The 26,098-nt window shown below is 60.6% G+C and overlaps 1 protein-coding gene across 1 annotated transcript; it reads left to right on the forward strand.

Moving 5' to 3' along the window:
• Positions 1-489: 489 nt before the first annotated feature.
• Positions 490-12,421, forward strand: BRI3BP (BRI3 binding protein). The gene is made up of 3 exons (XM_056131397.1): positions 490-722; positions 5,723-5,825; positions 9,579-12,421. Exons 1-3 carry the CDS (start codon positions 528-530, stop codon positions 9,998-10,000), a joined length of 720 nt encoding a protein of 239 aa, XP_055987372.1. The 5' UTR covers positions 490-527; the 3' UTR covers positions 10,001-12,421.
• The last annotated feature ends 13,677 nt before the right edge of the window (positions 12,422-26,098 follow it).

Here is a 26,098-nt window from a genome sequence, read left to right on the forward strand (position 1 = left end):
GCTGACCCTCCGGGTCCACGCCCTGCTCCAAGTGGCCTGACCACCACCTGATGAGGACCCCTCTGGAAGAATGCTCCAGGCAGCCCCCTCTCGGGAGGGGCCGGGCCGGGCGCGCGGACCACGGGGCGGGGACCCACTGACCCCCGGCTCGGGCCGGCCGCGCTGACCCGAGCTCGGGGCTGGCCGTGTTGACCCATGGGGACCCGGCTGCGCTCCCCACGGGGCTGGGACGCACTGACCCAGGGCTCGGGCCGGCCGCGCTGACCCACGGGGGCCCGACTCGACTTCCCCACGGCACGAGGCGGGGCGCGCTGACCCTCGGGGCCCGGGCGTGCTCTCCTCGGGGCTGCCCGCGCTGACCCTCGGGCCGGCCGCGCCGCTGCTCGGTCCCCGGCCCGGGCGGGCTTGCGCGCGCGCGGGGCGGGGCTGTTGCGCGCGCGGGGCGGGGCCGAGCGCGGCGGGCAGCGCGGGCAGCGCGGGCAGCGCGGGCAGCGCGGAGGCCGCGAGGAGCCGGAGCGGCGCTGACCATGGGCGCCGGCGGACCCCGGGCCCGGGCCCGGCTGCTGCCGCTGCTGCTGGCGCTGGCGCTGCTGGCGGGGGGCGCGCGGGGGGCGCGGGGCCGCGGCGGCGCCGAGAAGACGGGCGGACGGCGGGCGGCCAGCACCTTCGCGCAGAGCCTGGGCGGCCTGTTCGGGGAGGACAACGTGCGCGCCGCGCAGAAGGTGGGCCGGGACCCCCAGACCCTGCCCCGGACCCTGCCCGGGACCCCCGCCTGCCCCGGACGCCCGCCCGGGACCCCCGTCCCGGGACCCCCGCCCGCCGCCCCGGGGACCCCCGGAAACAGGCCGGAACCCGCGCGCGCGCGCGCGTGGCCCCAGGAACGGGAAAGGAAGTGGGCAGCGGTCTCGGCCGGGTGGGGAGGGGGCAGCCCCTGCTCTCCGCCTCCTGCCCTGCCCTGCCCACCCAGCCCTGCCGGGTACTTGAACTGTTGGGGTCAAGTTCCAACCCGGCCCGCCAAGGAGGTGCAGGGAGCCGGGGCCAGTGTCTCTCTTGCTTTGGGGACACCCCTGGCTGTGCGGGCTGGGGTGGGCAGGCCCATTCCCTGGCTGACCCGGGGGAGGTGCTGTGGTATTAGGGATCCCACAAGGCTGGTGCCCCCTGTTACCTGCACGGTCTCTGGACCCTGAGCCTGCGTTTCCGGCCCAGTCCTGCGGAAAATGCGCTCCAAGTGAGGTCGGCTGGGGTGGCTGGTCACTCCCTGGCTCAGCAGCCTGGGGGGTCATTGTGAGCTCCTGTCTGTGTAGTGCTGGCCGGCTGACCCCACCCCAGGGGCCTTCAGGGGAAGGAAAGGTCCCCCCAGGCCTGAGGCCGGGGGAGAGAAGGAATAGGAAAACCTGCAGTGTTGACTGTAGGGCAGTCTCCTGTTCTTGGTGTTTGTTTTTGTTTGTTTTGTGGGGTGCAGGGGTGGTGTTGGCTGCACCGGGGGTGCTCAGGGCTTACTCCTGGCTCTGCACTCAGGTATCAGTCCTGGCATTGCTCATGGGAATGGATGGGGTGCTGGGGATTGAATCCAGGTGGGGCAAGTGCCCTACCCACTGTGCTATCTTTCTGGCCCCCGGCACAATTTCAGAATACGTAGGATTTTTGTGGTGGGGCCAACACAGACAGTCCCCATCTCCGCAGAGGCTTGTGTGAGTCTGAGGAGCAGAGCGTCTCAGATATTTTAGGGCTGCACTTCCGGCTTGGGTGCAGAGGGCAGAGTTCTGACCCCAGATCTGAGCGCAAGACAGCACGTGCTTAAGGCACTTGCCTTGCGGGTGGCCGACCCCAAGGTGGGTTCCCTGAGCACTGCCGGGGGCCACTCCCGAGCGCAGACCAAGGGCAGCCCCTGAGACTTTAAAAAATTTTTTCTTTTTTGTCTTTTTGGGTCACTGCGATGATACTCCTGGCTCTGTGTGCAGGAATTACTCCTGTGGGGTGCTCAGGGCACCCTGTGGGATGCCGGGGATCGAACCCGGGTCCGCCGCGTGCAAGGCAAACGCCCTCCCTGCTGTGTTGTCACTCTGGCCCCGGCCCCTGAGACTCTCTTGGGCCACCCTGTGTCCAGGGCGAAGCTGATTTGTGCCATCAGCGGAAAGGAGGGTTGTATCTAAGGTCGAGTGGCTGTTGGGTCCTGAGCACAGCCCTGTGAGGTCAGCTCTGGCTCTTTATTTTGCAGTTGAGGAAACTGAGGCAGAGTGAGGCAGAGTGAGGCAGAGGCTGAGCCCTGCAGTGCCCTGATGAGCCGTGCCCCGGCCCCTCGGTCCCCACAGCTGCCCAGCACCCGCGCCTTGTGTTGTCCGTCCTGGTTTTAGGGGGGCTGGCCCTGTGGAGAGGCGGCTCTTGGAGTCTGAGGTTGAACGGAACGCCCGTTTTTTTTTTTCCTGTTCATTTCTTTCTTTCTTTTTTTTTTTTTTATTAGTGAAACACCATGAGGTACAGTTATAGACTTACAATTTTTTGTGCTTGGGTTTCAGTTATACAATGATTGAGTACCCATCCCTCCACCAGTGCCCATTCTCCACCTCCAGTGCTCCCAGTAGTCCTCCCACCCACCCCCATCCCACCCCACCCCCGTGGCAGGGCATTCCCTTTTGTTTTCTCTCTCCTGTTGGGTGCTGTGGTTTGCAAAAGAGGCATCGAGTGGCAATCATGTTTGGTCCATAAATGCCCTTTTTCTGACCCAGGACTTGTCTGAAATAACCCCGCAGCCTGGTCTGGAGCTGGACATGCCTCTCGGCTAACAGCCGGTCTCTGGCTCCGTGACCTTGGGCCGCTCACTTGACCTCTCTATCAGAGATGCCCCAGTGCATTGCGGGCCGTGGGAAACCTCAGTCCGAGGGGAGCGTTTCACCTCTGGAGGTGGCGTGGGAACCTTGGGGGAAGGAGCATCACCAGGACGTTTGTCCTGCTTGTGCGAGGCCCTGGGTCCATCCCTGGCGCCCTGAGTGACTCGTGCAAGAGGACCCATGGGCTGGGCTGGGCTTGGCACGTGGGAGCCAGGTTCGATCCCTGACACCACAAGGTCCCCAGCTGCCCGCAGGGGTGACTCCAAACAGCCCAGGGTAGCTCTGAGCACTGCCGGGTGCGGCCCATGCTGCAGGACGAAGCCATCGCCGCCTGTCCGGCTGCTCGACTGAGAGGCGCGTAATCAGCTCCGCAGTGGGCCCGCGGGTGGACGTCACCGCCATGGAGTGGCGGGCTCTGACGCACAGATCGGGCAGCATGCGGAGGCTGGGCCGCGGGTCGTGTCCAGCTCTCCGTGAAGGTCACGGAGCAGAGGGCCGCGCGCGGGCTGCTTGCCTGGCAGGGCTCCGGATCAGCCCGGGTCAGCGGCAGCGCGCCTGCCCTCCCCGCTGTTCCCGTCTCCATAGTAACGGTGGAGGGTGTCGCTGACGCTGAGCACACTGCACTGCCCGGGGAAGTTCTGTTGTGCTCAGCCACGGGCGGGGGTGGGGGGGTGGGGGGAGGCACAGGAGGGCCTACAGGCCTGGGCGATGGGGGGGCGCGATGCCCCCACCCTCGGAGCCTCTGCAGAACAGGGAGGGGCTGCGCCACGGGGGGCTGGAACCGGGTCACCCAGTGGAGGGGACACAGCCAAGGAGGGACAGGGAGGACTGGCAGCTGTGTTAGCTGGGGGAGGACGGGGAGAGGGGGAGGGGCTGGAGAGCAGGAGGAGCGACCCCCTCAGGCCCAGAGACAGGCTCCAGAACGGACCGAGACCAGGAGCAGGCAGGGAAGGGGGTGCAGCTTGCTCTCGGCTTAATTTCAGTTGTTTTTAGGTTTTATTTTGTTCTCGGGTCACACCTGGTGTGCTCAGGACTCACTCCTGGCTCTGTGCTTCCGGGGGCCGTATATGATGCCAGGCACATGCCAGGGACATGCCTTAGCCCCCACCCCCACCACTGCGCTGTCTCTCCTCGCCCCTGCTAGGGATCTTAATTGAAACGTGGGGGCTTTTCCGGACCATGCGCCTGCAGTGGGCTGACAAGCTGCGGGGGGAGCTCATGTTTGCTTTTTCTTCCCTGTGGGGGTGCGGGCAGCTGGACCACACTGGACTGTGTTCAGGGGTCACTTCCGGGTGCTCAGGGGACGGCGTGTGGTACCGGGGATGGGATCTGGGTCCTCTGTGTGCAAGGCCAGCGGGGCCTCCTGCGTCTCTGCAGCGTGGTCTGGTTGCTCAAGCCAGATCGCCCCACCTGCCTGGGCCTTCACCTTCTCCACTCCACCACCGGGAATGTTTGGCCTTTTGGGGTCACACTTGGCGATGCTCAGGGGTTACTCCTGGCTCCGCACTCAGGAATCACTCCTGGTGGTGCTGAGGGCTGGGGCTAGGGGATGCTGGGGATCTAACTGGCAGGGTGCAAGGCACATGCCCTCCCCGCTGGACTGTTGGCCGCGGCCCTGAGCTGTTTCTCTCTCTCTTCGTCTCTCTCTCTCTCTCTCTCTCTCTCTCTCTTTGACTGTCTCTTTGTCTCTATCCCTCTCGTTCTCTCTTAAGGAGGCTTCCATAGTTTGCTTTGTGTAAGAAAATATTTTGAGTCAAATAAATGACACTTCCCAGCCCTTTTTCCCACCAACGTTCTCGCAGTTGCTCGAGGCGTGATTGGCATATGTGGGCAGGCCAGGCGGGCATGCAGTGTGCTGACGTGTGTTCGTCTGCGGGCCGTCACCATGGCCAGGACATAGCCCCCCTCCCTATTCTGGAGAAAGCTGAGGGGCAGTGGGGCTGGGGTGGCAAGGCTGTGGGAGGGCCTGCACGGCGACCCGGGTCCCACCCCAGCTCCCGGGGTTTCTGAGCCTCACGGCAGTGATCCCTGAGGAAAATGGAAAGTCTGGGGCTGGAGGTGTGCTTGGCAGTGCACCACTCGCCGTGTGTGTGTGCGTGCTCACGTGCATGTGTGTTGTGGTGTGTGTGTATGTGCGCACGCGCTCACGTGCATGTGTGTTGTGCGTGTGTGTTTGTGTGTGTGAACATGGGTAACAGCATGTGCACCTCATACACGTCAGAGGCGCTGCATGAGCCAGTGAGACGCCGAGGCCTCGGGGCCTGGGAAGGGGAGTTTGTTTGGTTCGGGCATGGCCGGCGGTGCTCAGGGCTTCCTCCTGGCTCTGTGCTTAGGGATCCCCCGGCTCGGCCGTGTGCAAGGCAGGCGTCCTCCCCGCTGTACTCTCTGGCCCGCGGGAGTGAGAACTGTCTGCCACTTTGGTTTTTCCATCCTTGTACCTACTGGTTGTTTTGAGAGGGGCAGGAGTGGGGACTCACTCTCACAGTGCTCGGGCAGGGCTTACTTCTGTCTCTGTGCTCAGGGATCGCTCCAGGCAGGGCCTGGGGGATCCTGTGTGATGCTGGGGACGGAACGCCTGTTGGCCATGGCCGGCCTCACATGCTGTCACACGCTGTGACACATATGTCACATGCTGTTCCAGGGCCACAGTGGGACCTCCCTTCCCGTGGCATGAGCCTGGTGGCTCTGGGGTCCCCCGTGAGGGATGAGGTTGCGACTCCATCCCTCGAGGCTCGCATGGGTCCCTCACCGGGTGGGGGAGGCCTCGGGGGTCCCTGAGCTCTGGGCGCGGTGGGCGCTGGGGGAGGGGCGGAGACACCCTCCATGTGGCGCTGCGGGCAGTGGGCCCCGCGGCCGCCCTGGGTGCTGACTGTCCACCCTCCTTGCCCCTGCAGTTCCTGACCAGGCTGACCGAGCGGTTCGTGCTGGGCGTGGACATGTTTGTGGAGAGCGTGTGGAAGGTGTGGACAGAACTGCTGGATGTGCTGGGTCTGGACGGTAGGTGCCGGAAGCTGGGGCCTCAGCCACTCGGTCCCCATTCCGGGACTCCACCTGTCACCCCCTGCGGTGACCCTAGTGCTCCCACACGGAAGTGTGTGATGGTCGCAGTGGGGACCCAGAGCCGACCTGCTCCTGGCCAGGCTGGGGTGCCACGGGGTGAGGCCCGCAACGGGTGACCTGCCCGGTGCATGCAGTCTGGACATGGGGACCCCTCCCACGAGGCGGCTCCCCTAGACGCCACTGCACTGGCCATCAGCGGCATCCCTGAGCGCCCCCCGAGCCATGCGCAGACCAGCCTCCGACTTTAGGGCCCGTGGCTCAGGACCCGCGGACCAGCCCCTGCCCATCTGGGGACCCTCTGGCCCCCATTGTAGGTCCCCCCACACCCGAGGAGAGGCCAGAAGCCTGTTCAAGGACCCAGGAACAGCAGACAGTGCCCGCTCAAGACCTCCCCGCACCCCTGCCCCAGCCCATCCCCGGGTCTCTGACACAGGACGCCTCCTCCAAGAGACCCCCTGGCTGCCCCCTGTGAGGAGTCCTTGGCTTCTGTTCTCTCGCTCTCCTCATCACGCGTACTTGGCTCGTCTTCCCTCTGAGCCCTCAGCGCCCAGCCCTGCTGACCGGGGGGACCGTGTCTCCCTCATCCCTGAAAGATGTGCCCCCCCCGAGCTCAGCCTTGTTTGACTCGATGGGGTCTTTGCGAGTGGAGCAGAGTCGGGTGCAGCCAGGCTGTATCAGGGGGCTCCCGTGTCCACTGCCCATGCCCTCCTGCCGTGGGAAAACATGCACAGAGATGCAGAGACTTGCCCAGGGAGAGGCTGAGGTGGGCACCATGGCCCTGGCAAGGGTCGCCCTTGGACGTGGGAATCGTCACGGCTGCAGTCCCGGCCCTCGCGGCAGTTTGGGGGGGAGCCCAATCAGGGACTCTGGGAGGCCGGAGGTGCCCCAGACCCCAGAAACGCCTCTTGGCTCCGAGAGACAGTAACCCACACCCAGGCACAGCCGGGGTTGGGGGGGGCAGCCATATAACTGTGTGGCAGCCGCCGGGGGGCAGCCGTAGGGCCCTGCAGACGCTGCCTCATGGGGAGAAGCAGACACGATTCCAGCTGGGAACCCACTTCCAACCCCGCGGTCCCCCCCTGTTCCCTGTGGAAGCTCAGGGCAGCCCCGGACCCATGGCCAGGGTAGGTCAAGTGGCAGCTTTGCGGGAGTCTCCCAGGGAGAGGGTGTCTCCAGCCCAGGCCTCTCTCCCGTTCCTGCCGCAGAGTGTTTCCTGCTGATGACTGGAGGGGAGCACTCACACCCCAGAGCACTCACAACCAGGGAGCACTCATACCCAGGAGCACTTACACCCACAGGGCACTCCTGCAGGGCACTCATCCCCGCAGAGCACTCACCGGGAGCACTCATACCCAGGAGCACACACCCACAGGGCACTCACCTGGGAGCATCACACCGGGTCATGAGGAGAGTGTTCATTCTCGGCTCCCCTTGAGTGAGGGGGAATCCGTGCTGAGCTCCCAGGTCTAGCTGCGGGGCCGAGTCCCCTGCCCCCGTCTGCCCATTTCCCTCTCCCTGTCTGCGTCCTGGGACATGTGAGTGACACGCGGGGTGTCCGTCTGTGGCGGCATTCTGCTTCTGGGAATCCTGACCACTCTGAGGCCCGAACGGTGCCCCCCAGGACTGCACCCAGATTTTCAGACCCAGGTTGACCCCTGAGCACCCCACGTGTGACTCCCCACACCAGACCCCAGGATTGGATTTTGTGGGTCCTGTCATCTCTGACAAAGCAAGTGCTAGAGAGGTTTCCAGGACAGAGATAGTATGGGGTGTGGGGGGCACTTGTCTTGGCCCACCTGATCCCAGTTTGATCCCTGACACCCCATATAGCCCAGTGAGAACTGCCAGGGGTGATCCCCGAGTGCAGAGCGAGGCGTAGACCCCAAGCACCGCCATGGTCCCCAAAGCAAAATAAATAAGATCAAACTCCAAGGAGCCCCCGGGCAGCAGAAGCAGCACGTAGCCGGGCCTGACCCTCACAGAACAGGCTGCGTGAGTCCCCAGGATCAAGCTAAGAGTGCTCAGTGGGCAGGAGGCCCTGGGGTGGATGAGGAGACCCACAGACCCGGGTCTCAGCCTACTCACGTGCAGGCACCCAGAGAGAATGAGCAGGGCGCCCGGCACTCCGGGGGAAGACGTCGGCAGTGAGCCTCTACGGGGTCTTGGCAGTGACCTGGACTCTGACATCTGACAGTGCTGCGGGTCACCTGCTGAGCACCTAGCCAGGACTAGCGGCTCAGCACCACCGGGTGCGCCCCCAAACCAGCCACAGCAAGTGGACCAGAACAACAGAGAGTACACAGAAACGGCCCACAGGCCCGTGGGCAGGCCTCATGCCACGGATCCTTGCGAAATGTGCGCGCAGGCAGCTGTGGGCGCGCCCGGCTTATGTGTGTGGCTGTGAGTGGGTTCCCGGCGTGCCCACCCCACCCCCAACACACAAAAGAACTTTCAAATGCTAGAGATGCAAATTGAACGCACAGTGAAGCAGCACTCAGGCCTGTCAGGAGCATGGCAGGACCAGCAGGGACCAGGGACCAGTGAGGCCTCAGCCAGGCCTCCTGCCTGAGAACCACCCCCGGCCACAGAATGAAACAGAAGCACCCACAGGCCTCCTGCTGGCTGGCGGCTGCCACGGGCAGGTTTGAAGCTCTCTCCTGCGGCTCATCAGCAGAGAATGGGGCCTATGTGCTGGCCAGCGTGTAAGCCCAGTGGCCACCACGGCAGCTGAGGCCAGGCCGTGGTCACAGTGAGTCAGGTCATACTCGCCGCTGGGGTCTGACCGAACCCCCAGGGGAAAGCCCAGACCTGTGGCTGCCAGAGGTGGGGTCAGTGTAGGGGCCCAAAGACCCGACCTCCGGTCAGCTGGGTGGGGGGGGTTGGTACCAATACTGAGTGGACGGCTGACATGCCTTGGGGGGCTTAATAGGTCCAGAGACTGGGAGGGGCTGCAATGGCTGTTCAGGACTCTGAACACCATCGGGGTCGCCCCTGGCCCCAGACAGAGGGAGGGAGAGAGGGGGAGGGACAGAGGGAGAGGGAGAGAGAGAAGGAGCAGGAAAGAGGAGGGGAGGAAGAGAGGGAGAGAGACAGAGGAGGAGGGAGAGAGATGCAGAGGGGTAGAGCTCCCCATTTCCCTTCTTTCTTTTTTTTTTCTTATAATGTAGGAGCACTGCTATTTATTCAGCCATTGATTAAGCTGGTTGAATTTTCTCTCCTTCCTTAAGCCGGAGCCTCCCGGGCCTGGAAGTGGCGCTTAGATTGGCCCATGAGTGACCAAGAGCCCAAGCCCCGCCCAGCCGCGGCCGGCATGAGGGCATGTGTCTGTGGGGCCCGCAGGCCGTGGGACCCAGGCACTCCGTTGTTGCTCCCCGTAGGTCTCTTTCTTTCCCCCCTGGCCCACGGCGGCTGCTTCCACGCGGGCCATCAGCAGCGCATCTTGGCAGACAGAAGGAGAGGTAACGGGCACGGCCCTGCGAGTCGCGGGCCCGTACCCCAGAGAGCCCGGGAAGGACGGACGGACGGACAATACCCAGGCCGTGTCTGAGCCTCTGCCCTGGTGGCGGTCTCCAGGGGGTGCCCTGGGCACTCCTGACTCGCCTGGCACGAGGGCAGCGGACGGTGGGTTCGGGTGGCGGGCGCCACCCCCGCCCACCGAGGCTCAGAACTGCGTCTGTCTCCCGCCCACAGTGTCCAACCTGTCGCAGTACTTCAACCCCAGCTCGGTGGTCAGCAGCCCAGTGCGCGCCCTCCTGCTGGTGGGCATGGTGCTCCTGGCCTACTGGTTCCTGTCGCTGGCGCTGGGCGTCACCTTCAACCTCCTGCAGGCCGTGTGCGGCCGCTTCTTCTGGGTGGCACGGGCTGTCCTGTTCTCCATGTCCTGCGTGTACGTCCTGCATAAGTACGAGGGTGAACCCGAGGCCGCCGTGCTGCCCATCTGCTTCGTGGTGGCAGTGTACTTCATGACCGGGCCCATGGGCAGCTACTGGCGCGGCGGGCCCAGCGGGCACAGCGTGGAGGAGAAGTTGGAGCGCCTGGAGGCCCAGGTCCGGCAGCTCAACGTCCGCCTCAGCCTCGTCCTCGAGTCCCTCGACCGCTCCAACGGCAAGTGACAATCAGCCACCCGGCCGGGACCCCCCGCCCCCGTGCCCCCCACAAAGAAGCAGAAGAAGCGCCGCAAGAAGAGAACCGCCAACCCCAAACAACCTTAATAAACGTACTGAGCAGCAGAGGCCGCCTGGGCGGGTGTTTCGGCCCTGGGGCTCAGGACTGCCCGAGGGTCTGTGTCAAACCCCCCAGCAGTGTCATTAGCAGAAGAGAAAGATATTTTTTAAACAAAGGATATGACCGTATTTGCTGTACAGGGAGAGAAGTTTATCTGTGCATAGAACATAAAGTTAGTTTTTTCCCCAAGCATTTAACTACATCTTTTGTAAGGGTTTTTTTAATAAAGGCAGATCGAGACCAGACTCTGGGACCATCCACTGAGGGAAGGACTTGCTGGTCAGAGGCCTGGGAAGGCTCGTTGCCCGGGACTGCAGGGGAGGCATGCGGGGGGACCCCGGGCAGAGCACCCCCTGTGTTGTTTTGGGTCACTCTTGACTTGGTTGTCGAGTCCTGTCACTCTGAGCGAGTGTGGCCCTAGCCAAGCCCCCATCAATTCTGTTGCTCCGGAGACCGTCATTTGTCGAGAGTCAGAGGTGCCCTCGCACACGTGCTGCAGTCGGATTGATTTGAACCACGTTTCGTAGAGGCCCATCCGAGGACCTGGACATCCACGGGAACCTGATGCCCAAGGCTATGTGGAGCGCCGGTGTCCACTGTGCCCATTTAGGAAGTGTCTGCTCTACAGGTGTGTGAGTGTGTATGTCTGTGTGTCTGTGTGTCTGTGCGTTTGTGAGTGTGTATTAATGTTTGTGTCTGTGTGTGTATATGTGTGTGTGTCTGTACATGCGTGAGAGTGTCTGTGTGTGTCTGTGTGATTGTCTATGTCTGTGTATATGTGTGTGTGTCTTTGTATGTGAGTGAGTGTGTGTCTGTGTCTGTATATATGTGAGTGTGTGTCTGTGTCTGTGTGTATGTGTGTGAGTGTGTATGTGTCTGTGTCTGTGTGTCCACGGGCTGGCCCACATTCCCCAGATTTGCTGCTCACCTCCCTCCCCCGGTGCTTCTGTGGGCGCTACTGGTGGCTGTCTGTGGCACAGGAGAGCTTCTTGCAGGGCCAAGGGGGGGCCCCCCGTGACTCACCCAGAGGAGGGGCTGGCGGGAAGCCCCGCACGTGCCAGGCACGTTGTTCAGGCCTCCACGTTTGGCCTGGGAGGTGGCCTGGGGGCTTGAGCCCTGCAACCTTCCTGGACGCGGGAACAAGCGCTTTCCTGGAGCGGTGGGGGCCCCACCACCCCATGAGCGGGCTTTTTACAGTTCCCAAGGACTGAGACCCGGCGAGTCTCCAAACCGAGGGACAAGAGCGCCACCTTTTGGACAAGGGCGATGGTGGCGCAATGGGGTGGGCAGCGCCTGTTGGCAGCTGTGGGGACGGTAGCTGGGAGATCCCAGTGGCTGGCAGCTGGTCAGCCACATTCTCTAGGCCCTCGTCCTGGCCCAGGACCCACGCTCCTCATCACAGGGGGATCCTGAGTCGCCCACGAGGGTGAGCGCCCTGGGCCCTGGGCCCAGTCCCTTCTCCCCGATGGGTCCCGAGCCGGCTGCCTCGTGTCAGGAAGCTGGTGTCCCACCCCGTGACACCGTCCCACCAGGCCCTACCTCTGCTCATGGCCACCTCAGTGGCACTCCCATTCCCCGTGTGAATTCCAGGGTCAGACGTGTGCGATCGTGTGTTTCGCAGGGTCCACAGTACTTTAACACATGGCTCTCCGGCGGCCCCCCGGACAAGCTGTTCAGTGTCGTGATTTCTGTGTGTTGCTCATGATGCCGCCTTGGTGGATGGCGCCAGGGCTGGCCAGGGACACCCAGGAGCGAAGTGTCCGTGGCCCCTGACGCTGTGGCAGCTAGTGGCATCCTGGCCCCCACGTCCCAGTGTCTTTTTGTAGATGCCCAGGTTTTGTCCTGGTGTCGGTTTATTGCCCGCATGTGTGCTGAGTCTCTGGCACTGTGTCCTTCAAGTGATTTCTCGTGGTGGTGATGGTGACCTGCCCACATCCCATCAGCCAAGCTGCAGTTCCTTCCTCACTGGGAATCCTGTTCATGAGCTGATTCCTAGTCTGTGTATCTGGTTCTACATTTATATAGCATTTGACAATATACAGCCACTTTATCTGAACCTAGTGGTGTGTGAATGTGGTGTGTATCCACGTTAGTCCTCTGAGCCTTGGAGACCGAGTCTTCAAATATATAGATATCAATGTATAAGGCTTATTATTTTGGGGTTTTTTGGGGGGGGCAAAGTGAGACATCATTCCTCTTTATGAAGTCACTGGTTTTGGTGTTACATTGTTTTGTAGATTGATTCCAGAACAGAATTAAAATATTGTGAAAATTATAGCTTAATAAATGTTCATGAGAATTTTATTGAACAGGCGTCCTAATCATACTGACTCACTTCCAGCCAGTCCTGTGCGGTTTCTCCAGCCTGGCTGTGGGTCCGGGCAGTTCAGGGACTGCTCCAGTTTGGGAAGATTCTGGAAGCAGACAGGGTCGCCAAATGTAATCCAGAACAGCTGTTATACCTGAGCCTCAGTTATGCTGAAAGAGTTTTTGTTTTGTTATTGGCTCACACTGGCAGTGGTCTGGGCTCACTCCTGGCTCTGTGCTCAGAAATCACTCCTGGTTGGGCTCAGGAGACCACGTGGGGTGCTGGGGATCAAAACCAGGTCAGCTGTGTGCGAGGCAAGTACCTCACCCACTGTACTCTCTAACCCCCTCTCTTTTTAAAAAATTGGGTGCACAGAGCAATAGCACAGCAGGTAGGGCACTTGCCTTGCACGCGGCCAACCTGGGTTCGACCCTCAGCATCCCCTGAGCACTGCTGGAGTGACTCCTGAGTGCAGAGCCAGGAGTGACCCTTGAGCACTGATGGGTCTGACACAACAGCAACAAAATTTTTTCTTCTCTGTGAAACTTTTTAACTGGGCATTGTGAATTTTGACTAATTTTTGCATGTGTGTGGTGCCAGGGTTGCTCACAGCGGCACATGCGAGGCACAGGCTCTGCCTCAGTGGCTGGTTCCGAGGGTTCCAGCTGGCATGCACCCCTCCACTTGCCCTGAACCGAGATGCCTTTGTGGGGCCACAGTCACGTGTGCGCCCTGTGGCCCTGTCGCTGAAGCGTGTCTCCCCTGGGCTTGGCAGCTGTGGGGGTACTTCCTGTGACACTTGGGTGGAACGGCCACCTGCTTACAGGGGGCACTCCTGGCCATGCTCGGGAGTCAGCAGCGCCGGGGGTTGACCCCAGACATGCACATGGTGGGGTCTGCGGTGCCGAGTGCCTCAGCCCAGGAGCATCCCGCCAGCCCTCAGTCCTGCTGCATGTGAGAATTCAGATTTCTCCTCTCCCCTGCCCCAGCAACAGTGGAGGCCATTTTGTGTCAAAACAAAATGAATTTATGTGTGTATGTATATATATATATGTATATATTATAAATCACTGATTGATACTGCCTGGGCCAAGAGTCGGCTGTCTTTCAACCAAGCAGCACTTTTTTTTTTTTTTAAGCAGCACTTATTTCTGAGAAGCAGTAAGAACCAGAATGTCATGGGCAGGGGGGCCATGACATTGGCCATCACGCCTTCCCACACAGTCCACGCAGCGACTCAGCGGGGCCACGTGCTGCACAGTGGCAAGACCCAACCGCAGTACCCACCGCAGGCCCGGAGTCAGCCACCGTGACGGCTCTGCCTCAGGGTGGGCTCCGAGACCCTCAGGCTGGCATGCATCGGCTGCACAGAGCCCCTCCCCTGCCCGCTCCATTGATAGCAGCTCCTTTGTGAACTGGCGTGGCTGAAGTGCCTCAGCTTCTCCCTGGGGGTACACAGACAGTGAAGGAGCTGCTCCCTGAGCACTGTGGGCCAGGCCACACACCGAACCTCTGGTCTGTGGCCAAGTCAGACAAGCGGGTGGGCCGGGAGACGCTTTGTGCCACTGAGTCTCAGGCAGGGGCCAAGCCCTTTCAGCCCCAGGATGTGCGGCCCTGCGCAGTGTCAGCTGGGGGCTGGGTACGTCTCCTGGACCCAGGCCCCCAGGCGGATGTGCTGGACAGGAACCCTCCCCAAGGGACGTGGTTAGATCCCGCAGAACCCCAGCATGTGCGGCTCTTTCCTGGACATCTTCGGGTTCTCAGGCCTCATCTCATTTAGGCAGAGTAGAATCTTTCCGGCCTCAGGAATCCAAGAAAGTGATTCCATTCAACACATACTTCAAACAGTTTCAAAGCCATTATCGCATCCCTTGATTTTGAACCTGCCCATGAGCTGCTGGCCCCAGGGACCTGAGGCTAAACGACCATGGAGAGCTCAGAGAGCCGTCACCAGCTTCCTGTGCTAGAGTCCAGCTCGGATAGTTCACAGCAGACTTGCTCGGGGTGCAGACAGGTGAGCTGTGAACGGCCCAGAATGGCTCAGCAAAGCAGGACCAACCCGGCCACCCTAACCCAGTACACCAAGCACCCCCTGAGGATCCAGACCTATGGGGTGGGGTCTCCGTGTCCCCTTACATGGCTGCACTCACTCTACTTCCACAAGCCAACTCCTAGCCAAGCAGGCTGAGGGGACACATGATGTGTGGACCCAGAACCCCAGCTTGGACCAATCTTTTCTTTGCATTTTTGGAGTCTTGGGGGCCAAAGTTTGCCTGATTTCAGACAGGGCAAGTCTGATGGGGATTCACCAGGGTTGTCCAGGCAAGAGTAGAATGTTTCTGGCCTCAGGAATCAGAGTGATCACATTCACCTCAGACTTCACAAACATTGCAAAAGCCTTATCACATCCCCTGTCCTGGGAACCTGCCCTCACATTGTTAGAACAGCCCTGGAATTGTGTCAACATCTGGGTGTTGCTCCCACAATTTTGGGCGGAGGTCATGAAGGCAGCTTTAAGAAGTTCACTGAGAGGGCTTGGAGTCGTAGGACAGGGGCAGGCGCTTACCTTGCCCGTGGTTCCCCATGCCCTCTGGGAATGACCCTTGAATGAAGAGCCAGGAATAAACCCTTAGCACCAATAGCTGTGGTCCCCCACGCCCTCCCTCTAAAAAAAAAAAAAAGTTCATTCCAGGGGTAGGGAGATAACCCCCAGGGCAGGGCCCAGCCTTTGTTTGCGGGAGCCCAGGGTTGGGCCCCTGTTCTGCACGGTTCCCCAGCCCACTGGCAGGGAACCCTGAGCACTGAGCCGGAAGTAGCCCCCACGAGGATCGCTGTGATCCCTCACTCCCCAAAAGCACACATTCTGTGTCCAGTTGATCCAGGGCTTAGTCAGAAAACCTGAAATCATGGCCACTTAGATAAAAATCTGTCACGAGTCCAGGGCCTTCAGTCCCGTGGCTTCCCACGGCTCACTCTCCGACTTGCCACAGGAGGGCGCCCCAGGTGCCAGAGCCTGAGCCTCGGATCCCACGCTCCGAAGTCCCGGACTGGAGTCGCAGGGACGCTACTGCGGCACTCCAGAACCTCCCTCCGAGTCACACTTGGGGGTGCAGCTTCTCTCTTGCTCTGTGGGCTCTGGGCATTCCGCCACTGCTGAAGGGCAGGGCTTTCTCATAAGGGCAGTTGGCACCTTGAACAGGCTTGCTCCTGTCTAAGGAAGGTCTACTGTTGTTTTTGGGGCCACACCTGCTCAGGGGCTATTCCTGGTTCCACACCAGGAATCACACCTGGGGCTCTGGAGACCATCTGGAGTGGATCAGATCCCAGTTGGCTGTGTGCAAGGCGAGTGCCCTCCCCGCTGTACTATGACCCCAGACCCTGGATAAGATCTTATGGTATAAGTTTCACTGAGGGGCCAGAGCTACAGAGCAGGCGGGAAGGGCGGGTGTTTGCCTTGCACGCGGTTGACCCGGGTTTGATCCCACATGGCCCCTGAGCACCGCCAGGAGTGATTCCTGAGTGCAGAGTCAGGAATAACCCCTGAGCATCGCCAGGTGTGACCCAAAAAGCCACACAAAAAAATAAGTTTCACTGGGTCGAAGAGCCCTGAGCACTGCAGCTCCCCCAAATAACCTTAACCAAAGGCTTCACCCTACCAGGGGTAAACATTTAAAATAGGAATTCGAGGCACACGTCATTTTCTTCCTGTGCGCCCAGCCTTTGAGTGTGGGTGGGGAGTGTATCACTCCAGAGAAGACACCTAGATCTGACTCACTTCCTGCGTGGAACCGCATAACTTCCACCCCTCCTACCCCCACCTCCCGTGGCTCTGTTCTGGGGGAGCTGGGGTGCATCACCGGGAAAGGCGTTGCACCCCGGCTGGCTGCGGGCGGCCTGCGATGGGACTCCTCCCCAGCACAGGGCAGCTCCTCCAACGCCTAGCGTCTGGCCCCGCACTCGGGCACTGGGTCGGGAACATGCAGCCTCCCATCTGGGAGGGCCCAGCCCGGCTGCCTATTGCCCAAGTGCCATCCCCCGCGTCAGAGGGGCCCCAGCATCTCTGGGGGCGGCTGTTGAGCACTGAGCAGGGAGCAGCACCTTGCACCAAAGCCAGTCAGCAGCCCCTTATTTTTTTTTAAAAAAAAAAGGCCACTTGGCCCCTGCTTCTTCGGGCCCCATCCCCATCCCCTCTCCCGCCCCGGCTCTGCATCCAGGGAACGGTTGATTCTATTTCCCCGGTGGGTAGGAAGCACCGGGCTCTGCCCACTGCACTGCCTGGCCCATCATTCCCCAGAGCAGCGAAGTCTGGCACGTGCCGGGCCTCCGGGCGCCCACGAAGGGGGACGCGCCCCGCAGGACCCAGCAGTGGGCGCACGTGGACCGCTCGGGGATCCCCGAGCCGCCGGGCCGGGCCTGACGGTTGGGTTGTCAAGGTGACGGCGGCCCGCCCAGGCCGCGCGGCGGCCCGCCCCCTCGAGGGCCCGACTCTCATTGGGCACGCCCTCTCCGGCGCCCCCTCTCCGATTGGCCGGGAGGCGCGGCCGTGCGTCGGAGCGCCCTGCGATTGGCTGCCGGCCGGGCCCAGTCCCGCGCCGCACGGCCGCCTGGCCTGATGTGGGGCCAGCTCCCCGCCAGCCAATCAGCGTGCGAGCGGCGTGTGGCGCGGCCGCGTGGCCGGGATCCTTCCGCGGCGGCGGGCGGCGGGCGCGAGCGGGGCGAGCTGCCGGGCGGGCCGGACGCGGCCGCCTTCGCGCTCCCTGGGGCCGTCTCAGGCCCCTCACAGAGCCAGGCGTGCGGCCGCTCCCGCCCCGCTGCTCGGCCGCACAAACGGGCTCCCCGGGGACCGCGAGTCACAGGAGCCCAGAAAAAAAATTCTGTTTTCTGTATCCGACGGGGAGGGCGTTGCCGGGCTCGCGGCCGACCCGCTGCGTCCCGCCACCCCGAGCTGACTGGAGGAGTCCCGGGCGGGCGGGCGGGCGGGGCTGCGCGTCCCCCGGACGTGTGGCACAGCCCTAGGCTGTGACAGAGACTCTGGGTTCCATACCCCGCAATTGCCAAAAAAAAGAAAAGGAAAAGTTTGTCCCTTTTCGAAAGTTCGAAAGAAATGCCCAGCTGTGTACGCAAAAGGCCGGCGGAGAGGCGGGCCAATCTCCTGACCGGACTCGGGGTTTCCAGTCAGGCGTCTCCGAGCTGAGGTGCAGCCTGAGGGGGCGGGGAGGCCCGGCGCTGAGGGCTCTTGGCTCCCTCTTGCACCACCCGTGCCCTCCCTCCGCGGGCAGTGCCAGCTGGAACCAGTGTGGACTTTGTTTTTTTCACAATTGTTTTCTCTGGAAGCCTGACTTCTGAAAAGGGACCTTTACGAAAGAGGAAAAAGGAAGAGGGGAGCAATGCCAAATGGATCCAGGGGTTGAGGCTCACTTTGTCCATCACTTTTTGGGGGGGGGGCTGGGGCCACACGCAGTGGTGCTCAGGTCTGAGTCCTGATTCTCCACTCTGGGGTCACACCTGGAGGGCTCCGGGGACCCGAGGGGGTGCTGGGGATCGAGCCCTGGTTGGCTGCGCGAGGTAGACACCCTCCCCTCTGCATTATGGCTCTGGCCCTGTCACTCATCACCTTTTCTCGCCGGTTAAGAGCGGTAGGGAACTGAAGTGAGCGCAAGCGTCCATGGCCCCTGGTTAGTTCTCCGCCTCAGAGGCTGCTTACGGCCTACCTGTTTGGCCTCAGCTTGAGGCTAACAGGCTCAGGACTGTTGGCTGTCGTGATCTGAAGCAAACAAGGTGGCTTTTGTGCCCCAAGTGTTCCGAGGCGAGTTTCCAGCACAGAGGGCCGAGCCCTGTAGGGTAGAAGGCACTTAGGCGGAATATTTGCCCCACGCCTGCAGAGACAGCTGGAGCGACCTGTGGGGAGTGAGGGCGGGCTGGGGTGGAGGGGAATACTTTGCCCTTGCTTAGCTGGGCAGAACCTGTTAAAAGGGGTGGCTTTTGGGGTCGGAGAGACAGCTCAGAGGCCTGAGGGATTGCTTTGCAACCTGAGTACCAGTGAGTGTGGCCCAAACACCCTAAAACGGGAGTGGGGTGGGGTGGTGGTGTGATACCAGAACTTACAACAAAGATTTCTGTGAAGTAATCCCTGCAGAAGTGGTTAAAAACCAATTTGTTTAAAGCCAATTTTCCGGGGCTGGAGCCATAGCACAGCGGGTAGGACGTTTGCCTTGCATGCGGCCAGCCCAGGTTCGATTGCCAGCACCCCATATGGTCCCCTGAGCACCGCCAGGAGTAATTCCTGAGTGCAGAGCCAGGAGTGACCCCTGTGCAACGCCGGGTGTGACCCACAAAGCAAAAAAAAATAAAGCCAATTTGCCAAGTAAACAAAGGCCAGATTCATCCATTTTAAAAAAAGGGGGGGTGGGGAGACAGTACAGCAAGCATGGCACTGCCTGGCCCCACAAAAGGTCCCCTAAGCATTGCCAGGAATGGTCTCTGAGAACAGAGTGAGGAATAAGCCTTGAGCACTGCCTGGTGTGGGCCCTCAATACCCAATACAAACAGGAGCAGGTGCCAGAGAGATTGGACAGTGAGTAAGGTGCTAGCCTTGCCTGTGGCTGACCAGGTTTGATCTCCGGCATCCCATTAGGTCCTCTGAGCCCACTAGGAGTCATTCCTGAGTGTAGCATCAGGAGTAAGCCCTGAGCACCACCGGTTCTGGCCTAAAACCAGACAAAAAACCCAGCAAGAGTGAATTTCAGAGGCCAGAGAGATTGTACAGCAGGTGGGTGCTTGCACACGGCAGACCCAGGATCTATCCCAGCATCCCCTAAGGTCCCCTGAGCCCAGCCAGGAGTGAGCCCTGAGCTTTGCCGGGTGTGTCCCCAAAACAGAAGAGACCAGCAAGAGGAAGCATTAGCAGGGCCAAGAACAGGGACAGCAACACTGGAATGTGACAGAGAGAGGGGACATCATTTTGACCTCCTGTCCCTGGGGGCCCCAGCTTCCCAAGGAGCCCCAGTCTCTTGGGGCTGCTACAAAGGACCCCCCAAATATGGAGGCACACACAGCTCCATCACCCTAGTCTCTGGGCACTAGGCTGGGTAGGGCTGACTCCCTGGGGACCCTTAGGGCGATTTCCCCCTCTTTCCTCTTCTGTGGCTGGCCAGTGGCTTGTTGTATTGCTGGGCTGTGGCTGCACCCCGGAATCACTGCCCCCCCCCCCCGTTGTAATTTCTGAGGACACTTGTCAGAATCAGGATCTGGGAAGTAGTGCAGGATGGCTGACTCCGCAGACCCGACTGAAACAACACCCTCTACCCACGCGGGGTTCCGACACAAGAGCCAAGTGGGCCTGTTACCCAAGGCCACACAGCACCCTCCTAGCTCTGTCCCCACATTGACATGAACATGCAGAATGTAAGCAAAAAAGCCCAAGAAGAAACGTGTGCGGGACCAGGCTGAAACCCAGCAGGCCTGTGCCCTACTGTCCTTCCAATGCGTCCCGACACATCTCCCCGTGTCCTTGCTTTGGGCACAGCTGGTGGCTCTCAGGGATCAGTCCTGAAGGAGCTGGGAGCGGGATATACGCGGTGCCAGCATGGTACTGGGTGGTCTGTGTCCAGGCAAGGGCCCCCCTCTACTGTCTCTGTCCCACAAACGGTGCCCGAGACACCACTCCCATGACCTGTTGGAGGACTAGGCTGCTTGCACGGGGCTCAGTCTCAAGGCCACAAAACACACATTGGCTGCAGCTGCGCCCTCAGGTTTTGTTCAGGCCTCTGTCCCTGGCTTAGTCAATGCCAGTGCCCTACGTGTCCTCGGAGCTTGGGGGCCCTGCTGGGCTGCATGCAGGCACCTTGTGCTATCACGTGCCCAAACTCACCCCTCTTGGGGCAAGGGTGAGGAGGAGTCGGCCTTGCATCCTGCCAGCCCCAGTTTGACTCCTGGTTCTGTGTCCCTGAGTGCTCAGTCCCCCAGCACCGCTGGGGGTGGTGGACACAGGAAAAGATTAAGGAGGGGCCAGAGCGATAGCATAGCGGGAAGGGCTCCAGCCTCCAAGGCCGTCAACCCAAGTTTGATGCCTGGCATCATACATGGTCCTCAGAGCCCCGTCAGGATCCCTGAATGCAGAGCCCGGAGAAGCCCTGAGTACTGCCAGGTGTGCAACCCCACCAAAAAAAAAAATGGAGAGGGGCCTGTATAATCTCTGGGTGGCTAGGGAAAGCCCTGGCAGCTCTCCCTCTTGCTGCCCGAGGTGGGTGGTCCCAGGCCGCTCCCCGACCCAGGGCGGCCCAGGTCATGGGCGCACGGAGGAGGAAACAAGGACCAAGTCGGTTGGTTGATCAGTTGCCGTTTATTTCATTCTCCCCACGCGCCTGTTCCCGTCTGACTAAGCTCCCCACTGTAGTCTCACACTGCCCCTCATTCCCGTCTCCTCCTGTCTCTCCCACTCATCTCTCCACGCTGCATCTCGCAGCCTGGGCTCTCTCTCTCCACACGTCTGCTCCTGAATTCTTCTCCTACATTCCTCTCCCTTTGTCCCCCTGGCTAGTCTCTACAAGCTCCGTCTTGCTGACCTGCTCTCTCTGTCATCTCTCCCCAACTCCCCAGCACTGGGAATAGAGCACCCAGCCCAGAAGCAAAATCAACATAAGAAAGCCCTTCCTTTGCCCATGGGCAAAATACTACTGAAGGTGTTTTTCTTCTTTCCTATAACCAATAACTTAATATCTTTATTAACATCTTAATATTACTTATTTTGTATGGACACAGTAAGAGATACATCGAGCTTGTAGGGTGGCTCTCCTGGGAACATCTCGCCACAGACTCAGACTACAGTGCTCAGGCTGGATTAATCTTTCCTAACCCTAGCAGGGTATGAATCTAGTTATTACTTTTTGGGTCATGACAGAATATGTCCATGACCATGCTCTTAACTTATAGTTAATTATTATGGCGCTTTGGCCAGATCCATTTCGATGCCAGGGTAGCACATAGCTCACAGCTTGCCCTGGGTCCATCCAGTCCCTCGTCGGGATCCTGCTTTTGGGGTGCTAGGAAGTAAGAGCAACTGAGGCTTAAGTCAAGAGAACAGATGTCCAGGGGCTGGAGAGATAGCACAGAGGGTAGGGTGTTTGCCTTGCACGTGGCTGACCCGGGTTCGATTCCCAGCATCCCACATGCTCCCCTGAGCACCGCCAGGAGTAACTCCTGAGTGCAGAGCCAGGAGTAACCCCTGAGCATCACTGGGTGTTGACCCAAAAAGCAAAAACAAACAAACAAACAAACAAAAAAACAACCCCCCAAAAAAAAGAGAACAGATATCCAGGAGATAAATATCATTCAGAGTCAATTAACTCCCAAGTTATGAAAGCATAGCATTAACTGTCTTCCTGTGTCCATACAAAAAGGACATTGCCCTGAATTAACTATGCAAAGCACTTAAGGAGAAGAGAAAAATAATATTTACAAGTCAACAGAGGACAAAGAAAGAGGTTACAAATAAACACAGAAGAATGGGAGCACTGTGATGGGCACAACCCAATAAACCTAAATTCCCTGTGGCAAGGCAGAAAGGACAAACAAATGTTATCCTACAGGGGCCGGAGCAATAGTACCTCCGAGTACGCGTTTGCCTTCTGTGCAGCTGACCCAGTTTCAATCCCCGGCATTCCATATGGAGAGATAGCAATCTGCTGGGAGCAGTTCCTGAGTGTAGAGCCAGGAGTAACCTCTGAGCATGGCCAGGTGTGTCCCCAAAATAAAAATAAACAAAAACACCAAAACAAAACTGAAAGAGAGAAAAGAATGATTTGGCCTCTCACACCTGCCTCACTTTTCTCTCTGGGGAAGAGAAGGGCTGTGTCCCAGCTGTGCCTGTGCCCTGATCCACGGAGCGGGGGCTCAGGGGCTCTGGGCACTGCAGAGAGCAAGATTTCCCTCCCTGGGGGGGGGGGGGGGCGTGCCGGGTGACCAGCTGCAGCTGTCCCAGGGGGCAGGGCTGGGTCACGTGCCCTCGGCTGACTCCTTGTATGAGCTGAACCCTGACGTGGGTCACTGGCCCCCACCTGTCTTCCCAGCCACCGGAGCGCCCCAGAGCTCGGATGCGTGGGCTGCGGCTGTCAGGAACCCCCACTCCACCTTTCGGGGGGCTGTAGCGCAGGGCCACGCCCCTTTTTCCCCCTTGTGGTTCGTGCTGGGATCAGACAAGCTTTCAGCTGAAACTGGCCCGGCTGGCACAGGCAGCAGCACCCTCGCTGGGCTGCTCTTTCGGGATCTTTCGGGCCCTGAAGGCACCTAAAGGCCCAAACTATTAATCTCCAGATCCTGCAGCACCCATCACCTACCCTGGCCAGGATGCCCCTGGGAATCTTTGGGAAATGCCTCCCTGCTCACCCCCCAGTAGCAATTAGGACGCACCTTTCTTAACGCATCCAAAACTTCCCAAATACTGCCATCTCTCACTCTGGGGAAGAGCCAGAGTCCTGCCTGCACCCGACCTCCCATTACCACTGGCAGGGCCGAGCAGGCCCCAGGGCCTTTGCACTTGCCCAGGGCCTCTACCCAGAAGGTCCTTCTGCAAGGTCATCCCTGGGGCAACTGCTTAATTTAGGTACAGAATCTCCTGACATGGGCCTAGCAGAGGTGAGAGGGGGGCCGTGGCCAGTTCCTTCCTCCAGCAGCCTCGAGAGTGCCTGTGAGCTTGGCTCCCAAGTCAAGGGCAGTCATGACCAAGTCACCAGCTCTGCTGCCCTCACCAAGAAGGCCCTGCTCGCCCTTTCCACTTCTGTTCTATTGCCATTTCCACCCAGGGTGAGCGTGAAGGTCCCACTCCCAAGGGGTTCTGTGCGCTGCCGCCCCACTGAGCGTGGACCACATCGGGCCCCGCCTGCACTGAGCCTGTCAGCCTCTCAGCCCTCTTGGCCCTTCTCCTATCATACCTTTTGTCTGGGGGGCTTTGCGCCCCACCTGGTGGTGCTTGGGGGCTGCCTCCAGCTCTGTTCTTGGGGGTCACTCCTGGGGGTGCTCAGGGGCCAGTGTGGAACTGGACCTGTCACTGCCCCTGCGGCCACTGTTTCCCTCCTAAGTGGGGAGAACTGGGCTGGGAGCTGGTCCAACGGGATGAGCACAGGCTTTGTATGTGGGACACCTTGGGTTTGACCCCTGGCACGGGAGGGTGTCCCGAGCACTGAGCTGGGTGCAGCCCCTTGTACAGTTGGATGTGACCTGAGAGAGAGGGAGAACGAGGTTTTTGGTCTTGTTAAGAAGATTTGGGGGGGCCGAAGTGATGGCACAGCGGGGAGGGTGTTTGCTTTGCACGTGGTCGACCAGGGTTTGATCCCCGGCATCCCATACAGTCCCCCGAGCACCAGCAGGAGTGATTCCTGAGGGCAGAGCCAGGAGTAACCCCTGAGCTTTGCCGGGTGGCCGGGTGGGACCCAAAAAGCCAAAAAAAAAAAAAGATTCTGGGAGCAGAGGTGAGGCTCAAATACCTCTTATTTTATTTCACTTCTGTTTCTTTGCAGGGGTTGACACCTGGCGCTGCTGGTGCCCCGGGGGGCCCATGGGGTTCTGGGAATGGAACTGGGTAGGCTCCGTGCAGAGAGGTGTCAGGTTGGGGCTAGAGGCCTCTGTTCTCCAGGCTGCTGTGACCCCCAGTCACTCCCACTTCCACACCCCTGGAGGCTGGTCTCTGCTGTCCACAACCATTCTTCACTCCTGCTCTCCGCAGGCATCCTGGGCCATTCTAGAAGCTTCTGGTGCTCTTCCATGCCTCAGGCCCCAAGACTGTGCAGTGGATTCCCACTCGGGTTGACCAGAGGACCCTGAACACAGACTCCCGCTCAGAGTCAACCTTGAGATTCCCAGAGCTCTGGCCCCGCTTTCTTGTCTGGATGTCCCTTCCCCAGGACACCGGAGGCCTGCCAACAGCCTGGCTGGTGTCTGTTTCCAGGCGCCATCTGCTTCTTTGTAGTGGCTGGGCCAGTCACTGGGCACCAAGTCCAGCTCCCAGACTGTCCAAACTGCGGCCGAGGGAAGTTGGACTGGGTCACTGTCAGGCTCAAATTGCACAAGAGATATAGGAAGGCCCAGAGAGCCCCGCGCAGCCAGGAGACCCTCACGTCCATCCCAGTGCCCCCTAGACCAGACTCCTGCCCCGTGAGCCATCTCTGCCGGGCATCCTGCTTCCCAGTGTTGCCCTTGGGCTGCCCAGAAACACTCAGGCCTTGGCCCTAGCTTAAGGCCATGTGTCTTGGCACGGCAGGTCCTGGGGCACTGGGCCCTGGGGCACTGACCCCTGAAACACTGACCCCTGGAGCACTGGCCCCTGGAGCACTGACCACTGGAGACTGATCCCTGGGAAACTGACCCATGGGAAACTGACCCCTGGAGCACTGACGCCTGTAACACTGACCTCTGGAGCACTGACCACTGGACTGACCCTTGGGGCACTGATCACTGGAGTACTGATCCCTGGGAAACTGACTCACGGAGCACTAACCCTTGGGGCACTGATTCCCAGGGCACTGACCCCTAGGGCACTAACCCTGGAGCACTGACCCCTGGGGCATTGGCCATTGGAGACCTGACCCCTGGAGCACTGGCCCTTGGGGCACTGACGAATGGGGCACTGACCCCTGGGGAAACTGACTCTTGGAGCACTAATCCTTGGGGCACTGACCCTGGAGCACTGACCCCCTGGGGCACTGGCCCCTGGAGCACTGGCCCCTGGGTCACTGACCAATGGGGCACTGACCCCTGGGAAACTGACTCAGAGCACTAACCCCTGGAGCACTGGCCCCTGGAGCACTGGCCCCTTCTGCCCAGGGCCCCAGGTCAAAGATCCTGCCTCCTTATTGGGTCCCATGCTTGCCCTCCTGCCTCTGGGCCTTTGGCCCACTGTCCCCTCTGCTGGACCTGCCCCACCCCTACTGACCAGGGGTCACTTTCTTACTTTTTTTCTTTTTGGGTCACACCCGGCGATGCACAGGGGTCACTCCTGGTTCTGCACTCAGGAATTACCCCTGGCAGTGCTTGGGGGACCATATGGGATGCTGGGGCTCGAACCCGGGTCGGCCGCGTGCCAGGCAAACGCCCTCCCCGCTGTACTATCGCTCCAACCCAGGGGTCACTTTTTTCAAACTCCTGGTGAATAGTCACCATTTTGTTTTTTTTTGGGCTCCATGCAACAGTGCTCAGAATTTACTCGTGGCTCTGTGCTCAGGGTTCACTCCTGGCGGCGCTCGGGGTCAGAGCCGTTGGCGCGCCCAGGGCGAGGGCCCTGCCCACGTCTATCCCGGCCGTCCGCGCCCGACCTGGCAAGGGGCCGTCCTGCGCGGCGGTGCCCACGCCCGTGGCTGGGCTCAGCGCCCGGAGTTAGCCTGGCCGGGTGCTCCGCGGGCTCTCCAGGGGCTCCCGCACCGACCCACCCGCGCCTCCTGCGCGCCCTCTCCCCGCGCGCCCGCACAGCCCGCCCCGGGAGCGGGTTCGAGTCCAAGGCCGGCGGAGGCGGCCCGCACTCCTTTGCGAGGCGCGAACCAGCGGAGGGTTACAGTCGCGAGGCACCGGGGCGGGGCCTCCGGGGGCGGCGCCAGCGCCTGGGGCGGGGCCGGGGCGGGCCGGGGCGGGGCTCCGCGCGGGTGTCGGGCGGGCGGCGGCGACCACAGCTCACTCGCGCGCTCCTGCCGCC

This window comes from Sorex fumeus, unplaced genomic scaffold (assembly GCF_029834395.1).
Source record: "Sorex fumeus unplaced genomic scaffold, SorFum_2.1 ptg000087l, whole genome shotgun sequence".
NCBI classification, from domain to species: domain Eukaryota; kingdom Metazoa; phylum Chordata; class Mammalia; order Eulipotyphla; family Soricidae; genus Sorex; species Sorex fumeus.